Consider the following 23,672-nt stretch of genomic DNA (forward strand, 5'->3'; position numbering starts at 1 on the left):
AAAGCCTTGTATTTCCCATATAAACTGCAAAGGATTTTTTTTTTGGTTGCTGGAACAAAATCTATATTTTGAACCACCCAAATGGCACATGTCGCACACTCAAGCTTGGTTTCATTTGAAGAAAGAGGGTTGGGTGTAAACCAAAAAAAATATAATATATAATCTGTAGAATCAAACGGACATGGTGCGAACGTGGTTCCCCAATCGGTTCGAAACGGATTCGGGCTGAAATAAGCGTTCATTCTTTTGGTAGCGGTTTGTCATCGAAAATCACACTGAACACGGATTTTTTTTTGTTGATATTTATTTGGTTATCCAAGGTTTGTTTTCTTATTACAATGCTGGTTTCCACGGTTTACTTCCTGTGTATATTTTTGTTTGTCCTCATGCTAAAGAATAATGTTATCCTCATAGTGTACTTATAAGACTTCTGAATTGTTTTGTTTTATATTTTGTTTCCTGTTGCTTTGCGTTCCTTTCATTGTGTTTTCGTTTTCATTTATGTTTCCAAATTAATTTCGCTTGTTCTGCGCAACTATCTCGTTCCTATCCCGGTTCAGTTATTCATAGTAGTCCACATACGACAAAACACGAAACACAACTTTTAACTAAACCCCGTCTTCTGTTAAGTCTTTTCCTTCTCGATTCGATAAGAAAAACTCGGCTGACGGTGAATTTAACGGAATCTGTTGTTGGCATTATCTACTGCTAGCAGTAATTCCAAACATTGCTTACTATATAAACAATTACGGCTCTAGCTAGAAGGAAAAGAAAAACATGTACAGAGAACGCCTGGTACTCTAGAGCAACTGAATAGGAAGGCAAAAGGAAACAGAAAGTGCCCTTAAATACAAAATAATAAAAAATAAACTAAATCAACATTCACCTAGCATTAATCAACTACAGAAATAGGAGGGGTAAATTATAATAATAATAATAATTACTATTGCTGAAGTGCGTCTGCGATTTCGCATCGCCAGAACACGAAAATAAACTTCACTCTAAACAGCGTTTGGAGACCACGATTGAGCCAAACTAAGAATTTGTTTTGGTAGTTGAAATTTTCGAATTTTTACTTTCAAAAACTGTTATAAAATCTGTTTTGTTGTTAATGTTTGCGATGTAAGCACAAATCAATGCCCTTTGAGAGTCTATTCCCGTATTTCGAATAGCTCTACCACTTTTGTTTTCATCTCCTTTTTCTCTTTCGTCACAGTAAACTGAAAAACAACCTATAATCGAAGCAACTATGCAAAATCGAACCAAATCATAAGCCCTTTCATTTTTTTTTTGGTAAATTGGGGTAGTGCGCTCGAATGAAAAAAAAAATTAACTTGATCATGAATTCAAACAAGAAATCCACCGCGAATCCATCCGCAGGCCCTAGACTTTTTCCAAGTTTTCATGTTGCCACGCCACTGTTGTTGTTTTCCTATTAGACGGTCGTAATCAACGGTACCAGGACCGGCGTGGTGGAGGGACCGGATGAAGCTGCTGCTGCTGCTACTGTTGCTGATGGTACCGACACGGCAGACGCCGAAATGGCAACCTCCGATGAAGCGGACGACGACGACGACGAAGACGAAGAAACGGATGATGATGGCAAGGTTTGTGCTTTTAATTGTCACTTTTCCGTCGGTACCGCCTGGTAGCGGGGCTTACTGTGGGTGAACGGCAGGTACCGGTACTTGATCATGTGCTGGATGGCGGAAGAGAAGAGATGAAAGTGGTGAAACATTAGAGGATGTGGTTTTGCATTTAGTAGTCGTTATATAGCTGCATAAGAATTATCAAGGTGTCTTAATTGCTATATTGTAATTCAACAGTGAGCATGCACAAGGACCTAATTCTTGATAGAGCTGGAATTAGGGCGTAATAGCTTTTGTAAACAACGACTTCTCTAGATGATTTCTCGAAACTCAAGGCACGCCCACGCAAACCAACATATCCAACGGGAAGGGGAAGTCTTCCCCTACCCGATGGTGACGTTGATTTGAGTGAGCGAGTCTTGGCTTTCTAGAAATCATCGAGAGAAGTCATTGTTTACAAAAGTTGTTTCGCCCTAATTCCAGCTCTAACTAGAATTTTCTCTTTCAATTGCTACAACTAAGGAAAGCAATTTTCTGAAATTTGTAACAGGTTATGTTGGCTATCAAAATCAACACAACCGCACCGAGAAATGTTAATCCAAGCGATTTATTAACAAAAGAGACAAATCGGAGATGGTCGAATCAGATCGATTCGTCATTATTTGGTGTGGAACTGCTCTATAATGTAAATTTTGGAGGAAATTAACTTGACAGGGAGGATTTTTGTAGAGAAATAATGCCACCCTCAATAATCATGAAAATTAATCATTTGCAATCCTATCTCACCCATAAACCATGAATGTAGAATGACCTACTCCATCCTGAATGTCTACAATGTCCCCTAAACATGTACAAATTCCCTGAAGTTTTAAAAATTATCCTGAACTTCAACGAAGTTGCCCGAATTTCCGCAACATTCGCAAAATTTATCTCAAGTTCGCTTATTTTCAGCAAGTTTTAATTAAGTTCTACAAACTTCTCTGAACTTCCACAAAACTTGCTGAACTTCTAAAAAAATCTTTGAAGTTTTATGAAGTTCACTGAGCTTCTCTTAAGCCCCTAACATAAAAAAATACCTCATTTCAATTCAAAATATTTTCAGAATAAAAAGAGTTGGGGTTTTTTACGGAGTTGTGATGGTTTCTGCATTCTTCAGTATCAGACGTAGGTTTGAGAGTTATTAAAGTTTTCTAAGATTCTAATTCGAAGATGTTTCTTGAAAATCTATAACGATTCATTTACGTTTAAGAAGTTCTCTTCTTCTAGCTTCCACAAAGTTCTCTTAAGTCAAATGATATTCTCTTAACTTTTAAGAATTGGCCTTGGCTTCTAAGAAGGTCCCTGAACTTCAGGGAAAACTCAATTTTATAAATCTTAAATATTGAACACTTTCCCTTGCCCGCAAATTTTAAAATTAGTGGTGGAGACATCTCGTCAATCTTCATGAAGATTTTATATATAAGGGAAATGTATGTAATGTCGGCCTAAGTGTCCATAATTTTGACCCATAAATTCAGCAATCGACTAAATTTTCAATAGCAACCAAAAATATCCATTAGTACCGTCCCAATGACGCGTTCATCTAGATAAAATTGATAATTAGCAAATTTTTAGCAATGGGCCCAATCTTAGCTCCATACACTCTAAAAAATCTTCAAATCTCAAATGTTACGTGACGTTTGTAGCTTTAACCTGCATTACATGTCATGTCCACTAAAAATGTTTTTTTTTTTTTCCTTTATTTAACGTCGGTCTCTGTTCCGCAATCTAGTGCCAATCACCGACGGACATCGATTGCCATCCATTGACGGCAATCGAATGTGCAGGAAGGCAGCTTCCACACCTGCGTAGGATATTGCACCCATTCAACACACATACACAAGGGCCGGGACCAACGGCTTTACTTCCCTTCCGAAGGAAGACGTGACCAGAGATTTTTATGCCTCAGAAAAATCCCACCGACCTCGGCTGGGATTGAACCCAAACCCATCGGGGTGTTAGAAAGCAGTCACGCTTACCACTACACCACCGGCGCCGGCTAACTAAAAATGTTTGTGAAATTTACCATATATTCACTTAAACAGTTTTAGTGTATTTGTGTGTTTGGAAATTCGATGAAACGAGATTTACGTGATTTTCAGGTACGCAAAAAAAAAATCAATATGGCGTCACCGACCGTGGTGGAAGACACAAACGTTTGTGGTGGAAGAACTCCTCAAAGATTCAAAATTCCTCAGCGCTTGCTGCAAATGTTGGACGGTAATTAGATTCTTTTACATTAATTTATTTATTATTATATGTAGGCTTTTTCAAGTTTTATAATTTCAGACGGTGCCATCAGCATTTTGAGTCTGTAAACAGGTATTAATTTATACACGTGAAATTGATATCTTCCCGATAAAATTGCATAATATTGACTGCTTCTATATATACTTCCCATTATTCTCATTAATAATTCACGTACACATTACTACATGAAAAGCATTTTAAACAAAACGGAATGTCACGTAAAAGTTACCAGATGTCCAGTAGTTTTCACCCCGATTTCACGTAAGCAGTACGTGGAAATCAGGTCTTATTAACCTGACTAATCACGTAGATAATTAAAACTGAATTTTGATCGGCTACGTGCAACTCCGGTAAAGTTACGTGAAAATAGGGAGGACGAAAACCACCTATGTTTTCACGTCAATCGGACGTGAAGATTTTTCACAGTGTAGGCCAACATTAGAGCCATTTCCTCTAAAGCGTATGAACGTCTGTCAAAAGTTGTTCCAATCGTACCGTCAAAATGCACCGCTTTGCTCGATTGGAACAGCTTTTTTTTCAGTTTTGTGGTGACAGTCGTCCATACTTTTACTGTAGGGCTTTAATTTCTCCTACGTGGCATTTCTGTGCTGAATAATTCAGGTCAGGAAAAACAGGTATAGGTAATAGTGAGAATTTGCTGCGATGTCTCTTTCTCTTTTATGCTACCATAGAGGTAACTCTAAGACCACTGGGTCCCGAAGAAAATCATTATTATTTTTGGTTCACTCAGTACCAGAACAACGGTCCCAAGCAGTCCCAAGCTATTTCACTCACCCCTGCATGTTCTGCATGAATCCACACACCCCTGATGTTATCTGTCAAACTTTCATAGCGAATCAAAACAAACACAGTGTAGTAATAGAATTTCAACTAGAATAGGGTACGTTAATCGTTTGCTTGGGACCAATAGGCTACTAAAGTGGTGAGCCAATTTAAAATCGTTAGTTTCGTATTGATTGTTGATGCTACTCTTATGGAATGTAATGAGGACATCGTAAAACGGAGAGTCAGGGGAAGGGGCGCTAAACTGAGAGTTCGCCACCTAAACCAAGATCGCTAGGGTGGAACACTTGCCCCTAGATCCGCTACCGCTTTTCGCCAACTAAGGCTCTGAACCATTTGAAGGATTATTTTAACTTTTGGCTAAAATTTGGCAGATGGAAAATTATCGATTAACCCTGCTATCCAAGCGTGGTTACTTCTGACAGACAATAAGTTAAATTTTGATTTTAAATGGTTCAGAGCCTTAAAATATTCTCCGACGAACTCGCGAAACTTGAGAAGCTTGATACCTTTCAATTGTTTAGGTTTTGTTCCATTTGGAAATTTTTTACTTAAATTTGACGCTTCGAAAATAAATTAAGATGTTCGAAAATCCCTTTGTTATTGTTCGGCCAATTTTCGAGAAAGCGTCTGTCAAAGTTGATTCCTTGTCTTTTAGAAATAAGTCTGCTGGAATAGCAGGTTTATTTGAAAATTTTCCATTTGTAAAATTTAAGTGAAAATTCATAACACAGCCTTATATCATAGAGGTAACTCTAAGACCAGAAGGTCCCGAAGAAACGAGCTCAACTTTTTGGCTCAGCTCTGGTACTATCTTCGGTCCCAAGCTAATCGATGCACCCCTCGAAACATAGGAAAATCCACGAACCCCTCATTTTATCTGTCAAACTTTCATATAGCGAATCAAAACAAACATAGTGTAGTACTGGAATTTATACTATAATGAGGTACGTTAATTGATTTGCTTGGGACCAATAGGCTAGTCAAGTAATGAGCCAACTCACATAACTTGTTTTTATGCTTTCAGCAAAAACATGAGTGAACTTAACATCAATACGATGCAGATGGAGGTTGATAGAGAAGAGGCAATTATGGAAAGCAGTTCGATAGAGGATATTCCTTCTTGCTCTTTGTCTATTTTGGATACTCCGATTGGAGACGGCGACGGTTTTGAAGACGACGACGACTTCGAAGATGGGATAAATATCAACAACTAATACTTTCCCCAAAAATCCACCTGCAATTGCTACTGAGACTGATTCTACTGAGCAATCAAGTTCATTGGGAAACGACTCGGGAAACGGTAAGCATACGAAGTTAAGTGGTGCTGCTAGGAAACGCTATAAGCGAATGATAATCAACGGAAAGAATATAGAAGAAGCTTATCGTCTCGCTCGAATTCCTATGCAGACACCGAATCCTGATCTTCAAAAAAGATCGCGTAGTGCTGAACTTAGTTGTTCAAGTAGTAGTGGAGGTAATCCTCGTCCAAGCAAAATCCATTGTAAGTTTTCGGAACCGAAGCCTGGTTCAAACCGCCCTGATCTGGGAAAGGCCTCGGTTCAAAATCGATTGATTGTCAATCAGAAGGATCGCTCTGAACGTGTTGAAAATACACGGAAAGATACTAGACCTCTTTATCGTGATGTGGTGAATAGTGTTAAGCTAGGAATCATTCCGGAAAACTACCCTAACGTTGAATTATCCACACAACAGTTGGTAGCCATACGCAAGGCTATCCTTACAAAAGTTGTGCAGCAACGGAAGAAGAAGGTCAAGCCTAAATTTGGACAATGTGTTTTTAGGACGAGGTATCTAGTTCTCGTCTGCAAAAATCAGGAAACAGCTGACTGGCTGAAAAGCGTAATTTCTACCATTACCATCTTGGGAGAAATAGAACTTACTGCTGTGGATGAAAAAAATATTCCTCGTCCTGAAATTATTATTGGTTTTTTTCCTGTGAGTGCTGAAGACTCTACTGATGATATTCTAGCACTCCTTGAGAGTCAAAAGGAAGGGTTAAATACTGATGAATGGAGAATCTTGGAAAGAAACACCATCAATCACCTACATGTTGAATTAGTTTTTAATGTGGATGGAGTCTCACTGAACACTATCAAGAAGTGTGAATTCCTTCTTGATTACAAGTTTGGAACATCTCCTTTCCGACGCAAGAATATGCAGAAAAATAAGTCACAAATCCAGGCTACTGAAAACCGGGGTGAACAAATAACCGATAAAAGACTAGATGGAAATACTAATGATAAACAGGATAAAACTAAGGATAAAACAGAAGAACAGGATGGCGATGGTCTGAATGGGGGCAAGGAGGATGAGCAGCTGAAAATCCCTCTAGAACAGCATAAGAGTACTGGAAGTATGAAGAGTAGTTCAGATTCCAAAGTACTGTGCTTACCGGGAGCTAGTGGAATTATTAAAATTCCCCTAGAAATTCCCTAAGGAACCAGCAACACCGTACAAGGACCACAGAACACGTTTCAACAACCTCCAGGATCTAAAGGTTCTGTGGGGTCCAAACAAAATGCTTACAACTCTCCTAGAACCCATCATACAGTACCACACTCCAAAACTGGTCTAAACAAGGGTCACAAAACAAACAATTTACATACAAATAAGTACATTTTAAATTACATGAAAAATTTGGGTGATCGCAAAACCACACTGAGCACCCCAGAAAAGCGATACTCTACCGAACACAAAATGAACAATAATATCGCAAATAAAATTATTATCAACAACAACAACTGCCTAGACAATAGTACGAATAACAGGAATGGCTATGGAAACAATAGTCAAAACAACAACAACAGCAATATCAAATTTATTCAAATAAACTTGCATCATGCAAAGGGAGCTACAGCTGTACTTTGTAAAAAGTTCATTCAAAGCCAACTGGATGTTGCTTTTATTCAGGAGCCATGGACGAATAACTGTAGAGTATTGGGAATACCTACACAGTCAGGTAAGTTGATATACGACAAAAATCAGCTAGCACCAAGAGCAGCCATTCTCGTCAATGGCAAAACTAATTTCTTACCAATAACGGAATATATCAAAAGAGATATTGTTGCAATTTCAATGGAGGTTCCAACTTCGCGTGGAATGAAGGAAATGTATGTGGCTTCCGCTTACTTTCCTGGAGATGACGAGGAGATTCCTCCAGCTGATGTTAAAGACTTTATCTTTTATTGTAAAAGGAACAACAAACCGTTTATTATCGGTTGTGATGCGAATGCACACCATACAGTATGGAGTAGCACTGATGTCAATAATCGGGGTGAGTTCCTTTTAGAATTTATTATTAATAACAATATTGATATTTGCAACAAAGGCTGTGAACCAACCTTTATTAATTCAATTAGAAAAGAAGTTCTTGATCTGACTCTATGTGGTGCCAGCTTATCAGAAAACATTAAAGATTGGCATGTATCGGATGAAATATCCTTGTCTGACCACAGACAAATATTGTTCGAATATCAGGCAAACGAATTGAAAAAAGAAATTTTTCGGAATCCCAGGAAAACTAACTGGGATTTATATTGTACAAATTTAACACAAGAAGGTCGAATTCCTGTAGGTAGCTTTACTACAATTCAGGAACTAGAAGATGCTTCGGTGCAAGTATCAAGCTTAATTCAACAGGCATTTTATGCTAGTTGTCCAGTTACTGAGCGTTCAAATGATAGAGACGTATCTTGGTGGAACAAACGCTTACAAAAACTAAGAAAGAAAGCACGAAAATTGTTCAATAAAGCAAAAAATACAATGCAATGGGATCAATATAGAAGTGCCCTAACCGAATATAATAAAGAAATAAGATCAAAAAGAATGGACTGGAGGCGTACTTGTGAAAACATTGAAAACACTCCTGTAGTTGCAAGACTGCAAAAAGTCCTTTCCAAAGATCATTCAAATGGTAACTCTCAAAAGGGGAAACGATGGAACTGAAACACTGGAAGTAATGATGCAAAGGCATTTCCCATGTTCAGTACTTATAAGCAAAAACAATTTACCAACCTTACAGGACAATACTGATCAAATCAAACCCAAGATAAATGCTCAGGATGAATCTAACATAAATAGGTCAAATGCTGGTTTATTAACATCTACATATGATGGAAAAAAAACATAGCTGATGAAATGTTTACTAGTTCTAAGGTAGAATGGGCCATAAATGCATTTGAACCATTCAAATCTCCTGGCAGGGATGGAATATTTCCTGCCTTTCTTCAAAAAAGTAATGGGATACTTACTTCATCTCTTACTAATATGTTTAAAGCAAGTCTTATTCTTGGGTATATACCGTCATCATGGCGAAAAGTACGTGTTGTATTTATTCCGAAAGCTAACAAGAAAGATAAGACTTCACCTAAATCGTTTAGGCCAATAAGCTTATCATCCGTAATGCTAAAAATCATGGAAAAGCTTATAGATCAACACATAAAATCAAATTTTTTGAAAAATAATCCTTTGAGCAGCCATCAGTTTGCTTATCAATCAGGAAAATCAACTATAACAGCGTTACACACACTTGTTTCAAAAATTGAAAAATCGTTTGAATCAAAAGAAATTTTGCTTGCAACATTTCTCGATATTGAGGGAGCATTTGACAACGCATCACACACTTCTATGGCAAAGACAATGTCAAAGCGTATCATAAGCTGGATTAGTGAAATGCTTTCAAAACGTGAAATTTCGGCTGAGCTCGGTAGCTCATCTATTTCAGTAAGAGCTGTTAAAGGATGCCCACAAGGGGGTGTTTTGTCTCCACTTCTGTGGTCATTAGTAGTAGACGATTTACTAACAAATCTAGAATCACAGGGTTGGTTGGAAATGCTAACATGAAGCTTTTAGTGTGATGATTTATTAGCTAGAGAATGATCTTTAGAAGCGGGTAGGTGGATAGTTCCGTTAGAGTACGGCAGTATGAAAATTGAATAGAAGTTGAAAATGAGCGAAAGGCCATTAATGCGACAGTTTTTAAAGATAAAGGGTGTCCACGATGAAATTGCCACACTATGAAATTGCTCTAACTTTTTAACCGTTGGGTAGAATTTAATGAAAATTTGGGTGGATTTAGTTCATAGTGCATTATTTACATCCTGCAAGTTTTAAAGTCCTGTTATCAAAACTCGCGGAAATGGAGTCGAAAGAACAGCTCGTGCTTGATAAAATCTTGCGCATTCATCACGAGAACAAGGATCTCTCGCATCGTTCCATCGCTAAAACGTTGGGAATCGCGAATTCCATGGTGTCGCGAGTGATTAAGCGGTTCGAGGAACGGTTGACCACCGATCGGAAGCCCAGAAGTGAAGGAAAAAGTATTCCGTACAACACCAAAAATCACAACCGCGTAGTTGGGGCCTTCAACCGAAATCCGAACGCCTCCGTTAGGGATGTGGCTAAGAAGCTGCACCTAAGCCGAAGTTTTGTCCAGAAGGCCAAAACTAAGGCTGGGCTTCGAACGTTCAAGGTACAAAAGGCCCCTAATCGCGACGAGAAGCAGAACAAGTCCGCCAAAACCCGTGCCAGGAAGTTGTACCTCAACATGCTGACGAAAGTTGAATGCTGCATCATGGACGACGAAACATATGTGAAGGCCGATTTCAAACAGATCCCCGGCAACCTGTTTTTCACGGCCAACGATAAGTTCAGCGTTCCGGAGCATGTCCGCACTCAGAAGATGTCCAAATTTGCGAAGAAATTCCTGGTTTGGCAAGCCATCTGCACGTGCGGGAAGCGGAGTGCACCTTTCGTGACCCAGGACACGATGAACGGACAGGTGTACATAAAAGAGTGCCTCCAGAAGCGGCTGCTTCCTCTCCTGAAGGCCCACAACGTCCCAACAATCTTCTGGCCGGATTTGGCCTCATGCCACTACTCCAAGGACGTGCTGAAGTGGTATGCGGACAATAAGGTCAATTTCGTGCCGAAAATGTTCAACCCTCCCAACACTCCGGAGCTCCGCCCCATCGAGAAGTACTGGGCGATTATGAAGCAGCACCTTCTTAAACGACCTAAGGTAGTGAAGACAGTCGAGGAACTGAAGAAAGTATGGGTTTACATGCAAAAAACGGTTGATTCACAGGTTGTGCAGAATATTATGGCCGGGGTTAAGGCCAAGGTGCGGGCATTTGCGTATGGACTGTAAATAAAATACGAGTAAAATGGTTAAATGAAGTTCAATAGTTATTTCTCAATCCCTGAAAATTTGATGGCAATCGGATGAAAACTCGAATTTTGCGAATCAATTTTGTGTGTGGCAATTTCATCGTGGACACCCTTTAGACGCACATTTTTGCCTAACCCGTACGATGTACGCGGAGACTTGAAGTATGTCTCCAAAACTACAGGCAAAAATGTGCGTTCCTCTTTTTGCTCATAAACTGACTGCGGCTGTGGAATAGTTCTAGCGATGTTTTCATCACTACCTAAAGCCCCACGTTGCGAGAGCATTTCCAGTCGATGGTGTGTTATAATGCAGTTCTTCTTTACCCAACTATTATGTTGCTCCTCTCGTCATGACCAACGTGATCATCTCAGAGAGAAAGCAGTAGGGTGGTTGTTGCGTGCTGTACCATCATCAGCATTGTTGACGGCTACTCCCGCCTTGAGTTGTTACATTCAAAGTGTTTTTGTGTCACTTCATACGCGAAGTAAACGATTTTCAGGGTTTTGAGATAATTGGGTTTGCAGATGATATTGTAATAATGGTTCGGGGAAAATATGACGATGTCATTACAAACAGGATGCAACAAGCCATAAATTACACCATTGCGTGGTGCAAGTCAGAAGGATTGAGCATAAATCCTCAAAAAACACATATTATCCCATTCACAAAAAGAAGAAACATAAAAATAACTCATGAAAAGGACATCAATGAAACTTTCACCTGAAGTCAAATATCTAGGAGTTACAATTGATTATAAACTTAACTGGAACCAACACTTAAACCAAATCATAGGTAAAGCAACAAATGCTCTATGGATAAGTAAAAGAACCTTTGGAAATAAATGGGGACTAAGGCCAGCAATGATCCATTGGATATACACGGCTATAATACGACCCAGAATTACATATGCCTCATTAGTATGGTGACCAAAAACTAAGGAAAAGTGTGCAATAAACAAACTAGAAAAATTGCAAAGACTGGCTACGGTATCTACAACAGACGCGATGCGTAGCACACCTACGAAAGCCTTAGATGCGATACTAAATCTTCTTCCACTACACCAATGTGTGCAATTAGATGCTGAAAAGAGCGCACTAAGACTTAAGCGAACTAAAACCTTGTTTGAAGGGAACATTAAGGGACACCAACATATATTAAAACAAATACGAATCAATCCATTAGTTACAGTCAGTAATGATTGCATGGAGACAAAATTCAATTTTAGTCGACTGTTCAATGTGGTACAACCAGACCGCTCTCTCTGGCGTGCGGGAGGACCACAAATCCCCCCAAGATCAGTTGTATTCTTTACTGATGGATCAAAACAAAATGATAAAGTGGGAGCTGGTGTGACAGGTCCTGGTGTTAATATTTCAGTTTCTATGGGTGGATGGCCAACCGTTTTTCAGGCTGAAATTCAAGCCATTCTAGACTGTACTATTGTGTGTTTAAAGCGAAAATATAAACATGAAAATCTATGCATTTTTTCTGATAGCCAAGCAGCTTTGAATGCTTTAAAATCATTTACATGTACTTCCAAGTCAGTATGGGAATGCATTCAGTTACTTCAACAGTTGTCTAATAACAATACAGTAAATCTCTACTGGGTGCCAGGACACTGTGGAGTAGAAGGTAATGAAAAGGCTGATGAACTAGCCAGGCAAGGATCATCTAAACAATTTCTAGGACCTGAACCATTCTGTGGGGTCTCTCCAAGCTCCATCAAGATGGAATTAAGGAACTGGACAAAGATGATGATAGATTGTAATTGGAATAATACTATCACAGCCTGACAATCAAGAAAGTTTGTGATGCCAAATGCATCAAACACACAAAAACTCCTTAGCTTCTCAAAGAAAGACCTATGTACTTACATAGGACTAATTACAGGGCACTGTCCAGCCAAATATCATCTAAGACTAATTAAAAAAGTTGATGATGATATTTGTCGGTTTTGTAACGAGGAAACAGAAACCTCCGAACATTTATTGTGCAACTGTGCAGCACTTCTTAACAGAAGGGTAAAGTTCTTTGATAAGGGACTACTACAGCCCTTTGAAATATGGTGTTCATCTCCTAGTAAGGTAGTGCGTTTCATACGACACATAATTCCTTGCTGGGAATATACCTAAAGTTAGGCGTTGATGGTTACTTCTAATAGTAGTTTTTCACCCTAATAAGGTTAACAAAAAAACCGGGGAATATACTACAATAGATCAAATAAATGGTCGCATTGGTAAGGTACCCAACAGAAAAAAAAAAACCGTTATTAAAATACAAAATTACAATTTTACATCTCAAATTAACGCATATTGCCATGCGTATGCGTATCTTGCATATTTCCATCAGGAGGGGTCTTATTTTATTATTTTTCACATATTTGAACGGTTTTACAGCTCAAATAACACCATATTAAAAATCCGGAAGATCATAACCGTTGGGGGTTTTATAATTTTTCACTTTTCTTAACAAAAATATGTGGAAGCACCAGCCGGATCACTCCAAAATCGATACAGAATACAAAATATGCCATGTGTATGATGATAGCAAGGAGTTCCTTTTTAACACACCTACATAATCAATGAAATGTACGTGATTTTCCCATAACACTGAGCCAATGAGCGTTTCACGTAAAGCTTATGTGATTTCCACATCTAAAAAAGAGTGGAAAGTACACTCAGAGCGCTGCAAATCATGACGGGATCATAATGTGCTTTTGTTTGGTATTCGGTAGCGGTAAGATGTAAGAATAACATGATGGATTATTTTATTCTCTTTAACGAAAATTAACCTGTCTGTTTCATCGTGCTCAACAGAATGATGTCAAGCTGTCCATCAGTTTCGTCCTCTAAGGAAAAAAGTATCTTGGCCCATCTCCATGATCGTCCAGATTGTTTGTGCTGCGTATAGAATATTTAAAAATCTGATGTGATGTATTTAGAATATCTGAATAAATTAAAGAAATATTATTAAATTATACTACTATGAATACAATAAATATTGTATCTACATATTAAGGAAATATTTGTATAAACAGTTTCAAAATATTGATACTAGAATCGTCCAATGAATGTCACTGACCAAATCACGTAACTTCTATGTGATAATACAGTGACGGTTAAGCTTCATGAAATGAGTACCCCTACATGAAAATCACGTAGCTCTTATGTGAAAAGTATGATGGAAAAAATCTACGTACGTTTTCACGTAGCATTTACGTGAAAACTATTCTGAGTGTATGCTTCACGGCGAAATTTAAGCCCTCATCACTCTTTTGGTGGTTCCCTTAACGATCGCATAATTTCTAATGGATTCGCCTATAGTTTTCATGTAGCTTCCATTGGAAACGCAAATGATTTTTCATCCATAAACAAAATTAATAGAATTCATCTGAATTTCACCATAACATTTATGCGATCACGTTAATTTTATATGATTTTTCATATGAATTTCATCGGCCTCATAATATTCATGTGATTTTTTGGTGGGATTTTTAGCTATGTGATCAAATGCTATGTGAAATTCACATGGTTTTCATCCATTAAGTGGACCCTACACGATTGCTTTTATTAACAATAATCGTATTGTCAATACATTCTATATTGACGTCAATACATCGGTATTGACAATATTTCTGTATTCACATCATCAATATTACTGTCAATAATTCCCCTTCACGTCAATGTATTGAAACGTGTGGGGTTCGCTTTAGATATGTGATAAACTTTTTGAGTGTAGTCCCATCTGTCAAAACCATAGAAACTTTTCATCTAGATAAAAATAACTTGTCCAGAATAGATCAGACACGAACCAACTCATACATTTTGCACTCGTGTTCGTGGCTTAGATAAACGTTTTCCAACAGATGTCGGTAGTGCAAATACTGCGAATTTAATACTCCATCCACCCGTTTGAATTGATGAATGAGATCTCGTATTTCAAGCCGATAAATTGCCCGTTCAACTACGTCTACATGTTGGAACAGTATCCAACAGCATAATTAGTTTCGTTCGATTCCCTATTGAGACCCATATGGTTTTTGACTGCATTTCATCAGGATCACTGGTTCACTCATTTTTCAAACATCGCAGGCAACCCCCCGCTGACAGACTGAGTTTGCAAATAATGACCATAGAGCAATTAGCCAGACAAGTGCCATCATAAACCGATTACAGAGGACACATACTTTCATCTGCCTGAACTTACCCTAATCTGCCGCTTCATGGTGATGCAGAACAGCGTAATGAAGTACATGACCAATATCGGCCAGAACACCGGGACGTTGAACACCTCGAAGAAGGTACAGATGATCCCGATGACCGTACTCTTGCTGATGGCATACCAGAACTTGAACTCCGGTAACCGTCGGATGAACGGCCGGAATTCTTCGTTCGCTTTGGTGGGCAGCTCAGGGCCCTGGTCGTCTACAACGAAAAACAAAATCATCATTCAATAGTCGTCTTACGCGGAGCCAGCCGAAAGGCATACCGTCCAGGTCCAAGGCCGGATCGATCTTCGGCGTGAGGAACGCAATAAACAGATTCAGGTGGTAGATCCCGAGGGCGTACGTGACAATGTACCAACCCTGTTTGGTGAATACTCGTAGCATGAAGAGAAGTACTAGAACGATTGCTCCGGCCCACCGGAGCCTGGTGTGTGGCGTCCATCGGTCCAACTGAAGCTGGTATAGCTGCAAGCATCGGATTGAGATTAGCCCGTTCCGTCCAAGCAATTTATTCCCCCTTGTAACAAACCTGCGAAATCCGTTTGAAGAATTGTGACACCACATTCCTACTAGGGGCCGTTTCCTCGTTCATCATGATATTGTTTTGATTGCCTCCAATGTGTCGCCAGCGCGCTGCAAAGTCAACAGAATCGTTTTTCCAGCTGACACGCGAAAATTTCTTCTTCTAATCCAATAAGCAAACTCTCCCTCTACCTCTACGTCCTAGACTGGGTGAAAATCAAAGTTCCTCCCCTCCCGCACAGAACAAACCGCACGCACTTCACCCCTTTCGTCGTCCTCCTCCTTCTTCTTTCAACCAAAAAACCAGCACTTGGAAAACCCCTTTAAAAGGAACTGACACTTGACCCTCTTCCTCTCCCCGTAACTCGCGAGGAACCCTTTCTTCCTATTTCTTCTAGACACTCGGACACTGTAATGATTCTACTCCGGGTAATCGAGAGTTGGACGAGGTCGTCGTCGCCGCGCGATTGATGGATGAATAATTGAGCGAGAGCAGATAATTACACCGCTGCTACTGCTGAAAACAGATGCACCGATTCCCGTCCTGTGGGGGGTGTTGTCCGTTTTCAACACGACGACGAGGATCCGCTTCAGTCAATTCTCCTGATGACAGCTCCCAATCTTTGTGGCAATCTTTCTTCGTCGATTGCAGAAATTTTTCGCTTCAGAAGAAAAAAAAATCACTCGACTCAACTTTTCGCAAGCACCCGACGACCGTCCGTCGTGAACCACGTCAATCTGTCAAACGTTGAGTCGTTTGACAGGATCTGATGGACTGGTATAAAAATGGTTGTATGTCTACTAGCCTACACGGAAAGTTTTATTCTTATCGCTGATTAAAATTTAACCACTTTTTTATTCATCGTTGAACCATGGACCGAAAGGGTACCCTAATAAAAATAACCATAAAAGAGAGCTTAACGACGTGTTCGGGGTATCATCCAAACCATTTGTGAGATAGTTTACCCATCCGGGGTACAGTTTGTATATGGTATTTGTTTATTAGGGTAAGGACCTCCTTCACGCGATTATTTTTTTTGTTCACCTAGCTGTTTTTTTTAGTGTACCTGGTGCACCCGGTACTATAGTAAAAGACAGCAATTTGTATCAGAACAGGTGTCAAAAGTGACACAGACAGCACAACTGCCAGCAAAAGCGCCAGCAAAAAAAAAAGCGCGGTACCCACTGCCGTGGCAGTCAGATTGAGGTAGATGTCTTCCATCATTGGATTACACGGATAGAAATTTTCTTATACCTTTTGGCAAATTTCTTTTGCTGATTATTCATAAAATGTATAAGTCAACTAATAAGCAGACGCCTTGCAAAAAGTTAATGAAGCTCATGTGTCAAATGAAATGTATAAGCGGTCACACATACCATTTATGCATTCTTGTAGGACCTATTTGGTTTGCCTTATGGAATGTATAAGGCTGATCTTTTGGCAAAAATGTATAAGTGAAACACATGAATAAAATAATTGATTTTCGTTTCGTGTAGGATTGGGCGATCTTCAGAGAAAGATTGATCTTGACGGATCGATCTTATATTTGGTTCTAGAATCGATCCACTGATTAAATCGGAACCAAAGAATCGATCTTTGGTAGATCGATCTTCTGGTTTTTATTTTAAGTGACCTTTCTGACAGCTCAAACACTTTCGTAATCCCATTTTCAAGTGCTTATCCTCACTTTCGGGCTTACGTACGGTAGCCCAAGAAATTATTTCCTATATAATATTCAATTAAATATTGTCGTGACGGTAAGGAGCAATGAGCACAGGAGGGAGGTTGCTGTATTCGTTAATATCGGGAACACAAATAGTGACGTCATTGTTGTTACAAAATTTAAAACCTTATTTTTTTTAAGATCGAAAAGATCGGAAGAAGAGATCGATTTTTTTCGATCTTTTCATGGACAAAGAATCGATCCGAAAAATTGGAAATCGGAATGAAAAAGATCGATCTTCCAAAGATCGATCCAAGATCGCCCAATCCTACATTGGATAAAGAGGCAAACGCTGAGCTAGGTATGCATAATCGTTGTTTAGATTGAATAATGGCGCCTTCCTTAAAGTACCGACTATTTGTGGGTGGCCGATTCTTCATTCCGTCACGCAACGAACACGGATCAAGAGACCGGTTTTATTCTTCTCTCGATCAAGGGAAAGAACTTAGCCCTACGGTCATTTGCAACTTTAGCTCGTTACTGAATTCGATTTCAAATGCCTTCGAATGGCTGAACGCTCAGAACATTTCTTCGATGGGTTCGTAATTAAATTGTCATTAGCAGCTCTGTTCACCTACCACCACCTTCACCGAAGAGCGGGCCTTTTGTTCATGAGTAATTTGTATGATCCTGAAATTTTGCGCCTCCAGCGAACTAAACGTGTACAAAACGGACACTTGTCCAGAAATAGCTCAGAGGTTAGGAGAAAAAAGTCTACGTGCGTAATATTAGCAGGTTGCCGTGCTCAACCTAGTGATGACAGTTTCGGCCTCAGCATCCCTTATAGTGTGAAACCGAACATTTTGTCAGTGCGAACCTCAACCTGAGTTAAGTTTTAAAAACAAACGATCAAACTGACGTTTGTCAGAAAACAAGCAGACCCAATCTTGATACCCGATCCAGGTTGGAACTGAATAATAAACAAATTCGCTATTAGTGTGTCATGCCAGTCTTTGGACGGAGGGAGAAGGAGGATACAAAAAACCGGCTGCGGTAATTCATTTGCCAGCGTGTCTGCCTAAAGCCAAACACGCAATCGTACTGACTGGCAAGAATGGGTGGGATGGGGATGACACAAGCTGTTCGGCTGGAGAAAGAAGAAGCAGTAGATGTAGAAATGATAGATGTCTAATGGTATTTTTTTACGTTCCATTTATCTTCTGTTAGATTGCTTTGGTGCTGTCATTTTTAACTGTTCGAATTTGTCACGTCAAGAGGTAATTGCACTGGTTTTCGTCATACAGATTTTTCCCCCCATTTGATGATCAATTCAGTTGCGGATGTGGTTGTTTGGCTGCTTCCGTTGAAAAGGAAATGATCGATCCTGTGATGTACTAAAAAATATTCCATACGATTTGACAGCTAGCAAAACGTCATTATCATTTTCACATCATTTCCATCTGCTGGCCGACCGTAGCGTAGATTCGTCAATTTTCGATTTGAAAATTTGAGCTTTTAAAACTACAAGATAAAATCAAAACATTCGTTTTTGAATTGAAAATTACATTGTTAAATTAAATATCTTCGTAGCTATAACGACATTTTTGATACTTTTAAATTGAAAGGTCAATATTTTTACTGGTACAATTTTTGTTTTTTTGTGTGTGGCTAAGCGAAGGGATGATGAAACAGAACAGCTGTTGAAATTTGACTTTGGACTTTATTTTCTTTGCATCGTCTTTTGTTATTCGAGAACGTTCTTCAATTATTGCTAATTTATCGCATTCACAGCACTAGTTGTCAGTTCCACTGAGAAATGTCTCTTGGATCACCTTATTGATGCTGAAAATGGGTGGTTCCTGCACACTTAATGACAGTTTCCCTGTAAATCGCAAAAATACCAAACATTCAACAATTACCCACATCATTCGAGCAGATAAAATGACGTTTACTACCACTCGAACTTTGAAATGAAACATTATTTTGAGATTTTTTCTTCTAGAACCTCGAGAAAAGTAGCCAACATTTGTGCGTTTCATACAAAAATAGAAATTAGTTGGTCTAGTTTTGTGAAATCGTTAGTTTCGTATTGATGGTTGGTAAAACACCAGCGAAAAGCATTACACACAAAGAACAAAAATTGTTGCTATAAAAATAATGCAATTTCAATTTAAAAGTTTCACAAAATTCGTAGTTTTAACCGAGGTTTCAACCTCGGTTTCAACTTCGAAAATATTCAAAATGAAAATTGATTTTTTGATTTAAAAGTGTTTCTTTCAATTTTGACTTGTAATTATAAATGTGCATTTTTTTAAAATAAAAGGTGCAGTACTTTCAAAAATACTTCTTCAGAGCAAAGTTTTTGGCAGCACTGGTCTTCTGTTTACCGCCACTTTCGACTAAAAACAAGCAGATTCCCACACTTTACTTTCACCGGTTTCTCCCAGCCCCCGGAATCGCATTTCTGGCATGCCTCCACTAGCTTATTTTCGACGGATTGGAGGCAATTATCACGGCAGACGGAGGGATACAATCCAAACAATCCAGGAGGAAAACATCAAGGTGAGAAGTTTTGGAAATGGTTCGATGATGGTTTTCATTTGTTTTACTTTTGCAGTACCGTAACCAGAATGCTGCTTCCGAAGACGGTTCGCATCAGTTCTGATCCTCCTAATAGAAGCTCTCGATGGATTTGCTGACAAATATAGCGGAGTTCAATGAATATCGGGCATCGGAATGGATTAAGAATCTAGTAATCATGCATTAATTTATTTCAAGAGTTTGTTTTAAACATGTTTATAATTTTCAGTGGAACCGATCATCTTCTCATTCCTGAAAATGACCAGCACTCACCCCAGTAGCATGTTCTACCAAATATTCCTCGCTTATGGCTGTTGCGATTGATGTCACACCAAATGCCCTTTACCGATTCCGTTACACCATCCTCAATCCCTAATAAAAAAGTACCATACATTAACGATATCATAGATGGTACGACCATTTCCAATAAAGTTGGGATGATATCCCGAATTGGTTGTTAGGCGCTTCTTATGGTTATTGTTTATGCGGGATGTCTGTTCCGGTGTTCCCCTCATGTGAATCGGAGGAGTAAAAATGGCGTGAACAAGTTGAGCATCAGCTCATCTTGGTATCGGGAAGAGAAGACATACCTACACTGATAAATTGAACTATTCCCATTTTGCTTGAAATTTAATCAGTTTGACATTAAACTCAGTTTAATCACATCGAATGATTAAAAATTAATCCTCTCTTTCTAAAAAATAAGCATTTGATATTAATCCCAGTTTAATCATGGTTGATTAGATTATAGATTATCTATTTTTGAATAAATTTTAATCATTTTTGATTCTATTTTAATAATTTTTGATTGAATTTTAATCTTTTTACCCTTCTTACAAAGAAGGGTATAGGTATCACTTGAAAAACCGACTATCGATCCGAGGCCCGGAGGGTCGAGTGTCATATACCATTTGACTCAGCTCGACGAGATCGGAACATATCTGTGTGTGTGTGTGTACGTGTGTATGTGTGTATGTGTGTGTGTATGTAACGAAATGAATGCGCTCACGTTTCTCATCAACCGCTCAACCGATTTGGACAAACTCGGCGCCAAATGATAGGTCTTGGGGTCCCATTGAACGCTATTGAACGGTTTTGGAATCGGTGAACCGGTTCCGGAGATATGGCCGGAATAAGATCCGGTGAATATGGGCCTTCACGCTGGATTTAACGGAAAACGTATCAAACGCATCATGCGACACATCCAATTACTACATAATTCAAAAATAAGATCAATGCAAGTCGTGTTAAGTGTTCCAGACCACATTGGACACACTTGGACATGTTCCGGAAGTTGCTTGAATATGAATTGAATTAAAACCAATTAAATCACATTAAAATACGATGATAAGGTGATTGGTAGCCTCACCAAATAGACTACACCCGGATATATTCCGGGTACCCCCAGGCAGTGGCGTAGCGTCACTGGATGACACGGGGGGGGGGCTTGGTCACTGATAATGACAATAAAATAAATAAACTTGAATAAGTAAGAAGGGTCTGATCACATCATAGGTGGATAAATTCGGGTTTTTTTTTATTATATATCAGTATTGAAGAAAAATAAAATTTAATACTGGAAAGATTATTTCGATTTTAATCATGCATGACTACTGCCGAAGTAATCATGGATCGGACTCAATAGGGTGAAGCGGGAAACTGCATACTTTTTAAGCTTTTTTGATTTAATTTATCTTTGAGTGTAATGAATTTACTTGTTATTTTTGTGTCGAGTAAATACATTTTTTATTAAAATTTTATATTTTTACTTCTTCACCAATCAAATTTTAATAGATTTTGAAATGAAAAACGATGTTATTAGGGCATCTTTAGCGGTGGTCTGATCTAGATCCAAATATATGTCACATTTGAACCAGCTAAAATTAAAAGGATCAAGCCAAAATCAAACTGTGGCGTACGCACCGGTTGGTCTATTTTTGGCCGTTCTATTTCAAACGTCAAAACCCGAGTCAAAACGAACTTACACCCTGATTTCGTGGTCAGCCATTTTTTAATCTCGTACTCATTCGTACACGGTTTTTATCCGGCAATAACCGTGAAATTGACCTCCGATGGCTGTCTCCGGGATCGATGTGCGGCTTTAACAAAAAGCCTTGAACTGCTCGTCCTCCTGCTTCTCGTGCTTCCCAGTGAAATAATAATAAAAACCTTGAAATTTGTCTGGTATGTTGTTGCGTGTTGGGTTTTGGCCCAAGTCAGAAACTGGACAATTCCCTGGGGGGTACCCGGAACATATGTATATGTATATGTATATGTATATGTATATGTAGTATATACTAGAATGTTGCCAATGTGGATCCGGACACTATATTTGACTTAAACTGATCTTGTTTTTTTTTTAATTTCTGTGAGTTTTTACACATCACAGGGTTCGGACCATATTAGAAACTATTCACTTCCCTAGGGGTTCCTGAAAGATGCTTGGAAGTAAGAAAGGTGGTCCTGGGCACATTATTTGACTTCCATTGATCTTGGTTTTGAAATCTAATGTGATTTGCTATGTGGCGCAAGATGGGTTTTGGACAAAGTCAGAAACTGGCCACTTCCCTGGGAGTTTCCAGAACATGCCCGGAAAATCCTGCAGAACAGAAGTGTCCGGATGTCTCTCTTGTGATCCTTTCGCAGCTGCGACGACAGGGCCGGCAGCAACAGCAGCACCGATAGTGCGATAGAGCTGGAACGGCTGGAACTACACCAATGTCAACAGCAGTCGATTGTTCCGCCCACGTTTCTTAGAAAATCGAGGAACTAAATCGGTTTGTTTTGCTGAAAAAAACCCCAACAACGAAACAAAACAAAACAAAATCTCGAGTGCGACAGCTGTCAAACTAGTTTGGAACAGTGCTGCCTTGATCCAAATTCAGTTCAAAATAGATCGAGAATTATACTGGTTTAAAAAAAATACATTTTAGAACTAGTCTAAAACACAATATAGACCACCAGTGCAAGGGCTCGGTTGGGGTCTGTTCCAAAATTTTAGACCAAACCAACCAATCGGATTGCCGCTAAAGATGCCCTTCAATTGAAAACACTGGGGTTTTTTTTAAACTGAAAACGTTTATTTTTAACAATAATAATGCAACATTTAATTTCAAAAGGTTGAAAATAATTCGGTTTTAAGTTTAACATTGTCATGCTTTTCATTTGAAATTAGTACAATTCAGTTTGAAAGTTGAAACTTTTAAAAGTACACTCAAAAAATAAATCACATTTCCAATGGAAAATATCCATTAGAATTTCACTTAACTTTCATGTGATCTCATAATTGGGAATCACATCACAAAATCACATGAACCTTATGTGTCCAATGAAGTTTATGTGATTTGTCATATACAATTCATGTGATCGTATGAACGTTATTTGAATTTCAGATAAAAATCATTAACTTTGTTATTGGAAAAATATCATGTGCGTTCCCAATGGAAACTATATGAAAACTTTTTTCAGTGTAGTGATCGGGAAACTTTTGATTTGATAATGTATTGATTTTCATTTTGAAAGCTAACCGCTTTCTACCAAAAAGAATCAATGCAAACTTTTATTTCTACCAATGGTTATTTTTTAAATTTTAACAACGATTTTTCTTTGTGTGTACGTACTCTTAAGTATATTCTACCCAAAATTAAGTTTAATCCACGTAAATGTGAGAATAAGCAATCTACTCAAAAGTAACTTATTGGGCTGAACTCGACTGAACTATACGCCTTTTTAATGCACCACCAACGTAGAGTGCGCCACGCGACTTCGAGAAGAAACGTCAACCAAACCGTTTGTTTACATCAGAA

At 38.8% G+C, this 23,672-nt stretch overlaps 1 protein-coding gene across 1 annotated transcript; it reads right to left on the bottom strand.

Moving 5' to 3' along the window:
* Positions 1–1,210: 1,210 nt before the first annotated feature.
* LOC135704087 (protein RER1) lies at positions 1,211–16,337 on the bottom strand. The gene is made up of 4 exons (XM_065225518.1): positions 15,630–16,337; positions 15,364–15,565; positions 15,082–15,299; positions 1,211–1,699 (listed from the first exon to the last, which is right to left on the bottom strand). The coding sequence occupies exons 1-4, from the start codon at positions 15,693–15,695 to the stop codon at positions 1,625–1,627; spliced, it is 561 nt and encodes a 186-aa protein (XP_065081590.1). The 5' UTR covers positions 15,696–16,337; the 3' UTR covers positions 1,211–1,624.
* Between the last annotated feature and the right edge of the window lie 7,335 nt (positions 16,338–23,672).

Source organism: Ochlerotatus camptorhynchus, unplaced genomic scaffold (genome assembly GCF_037179485.1).
Source record: "Ochlerotatus camptorhynchus isolate MF236.1 unplaced genomic scaffold, CSIRO-AGI_Acam_v1.1 ptg000021l, whole genome shotgun sequence".
In the NCBI taxonomy this organism is placed as follows: Eukaryota; Metazoa; Arthropoda; class Insecta; order Diptera; family Culicidae; genus Ochlerotatus; species Ochlerotatus camptorhynchus.

Excerpts from the sequence above, each read along its gene's own strand:
- LOC135704087 (XM_065225518.1), bottom strand. The coding sequence starts at position 15,695 with ATGATGAACGAGGAAACGGCCCCTAGTAGGAATGTGGTGTCACAATTC. Across the intron at positions 15,300-15,363 it reads TCCGGCCTTGGACCTGGACG|ACGACCAGGGCCCTGAGCTG; the intron begins GTATGCCTTTCG and ends TTTTCGTTGTAG. Across the intron at positions 1,700-15,081 it reads CCATGAAGCGGCAGATTAGG|CACATGATCAAGTACCGGTA; the intron begins GTAAGTTCAGGC and ends TCCGCCATCCAG.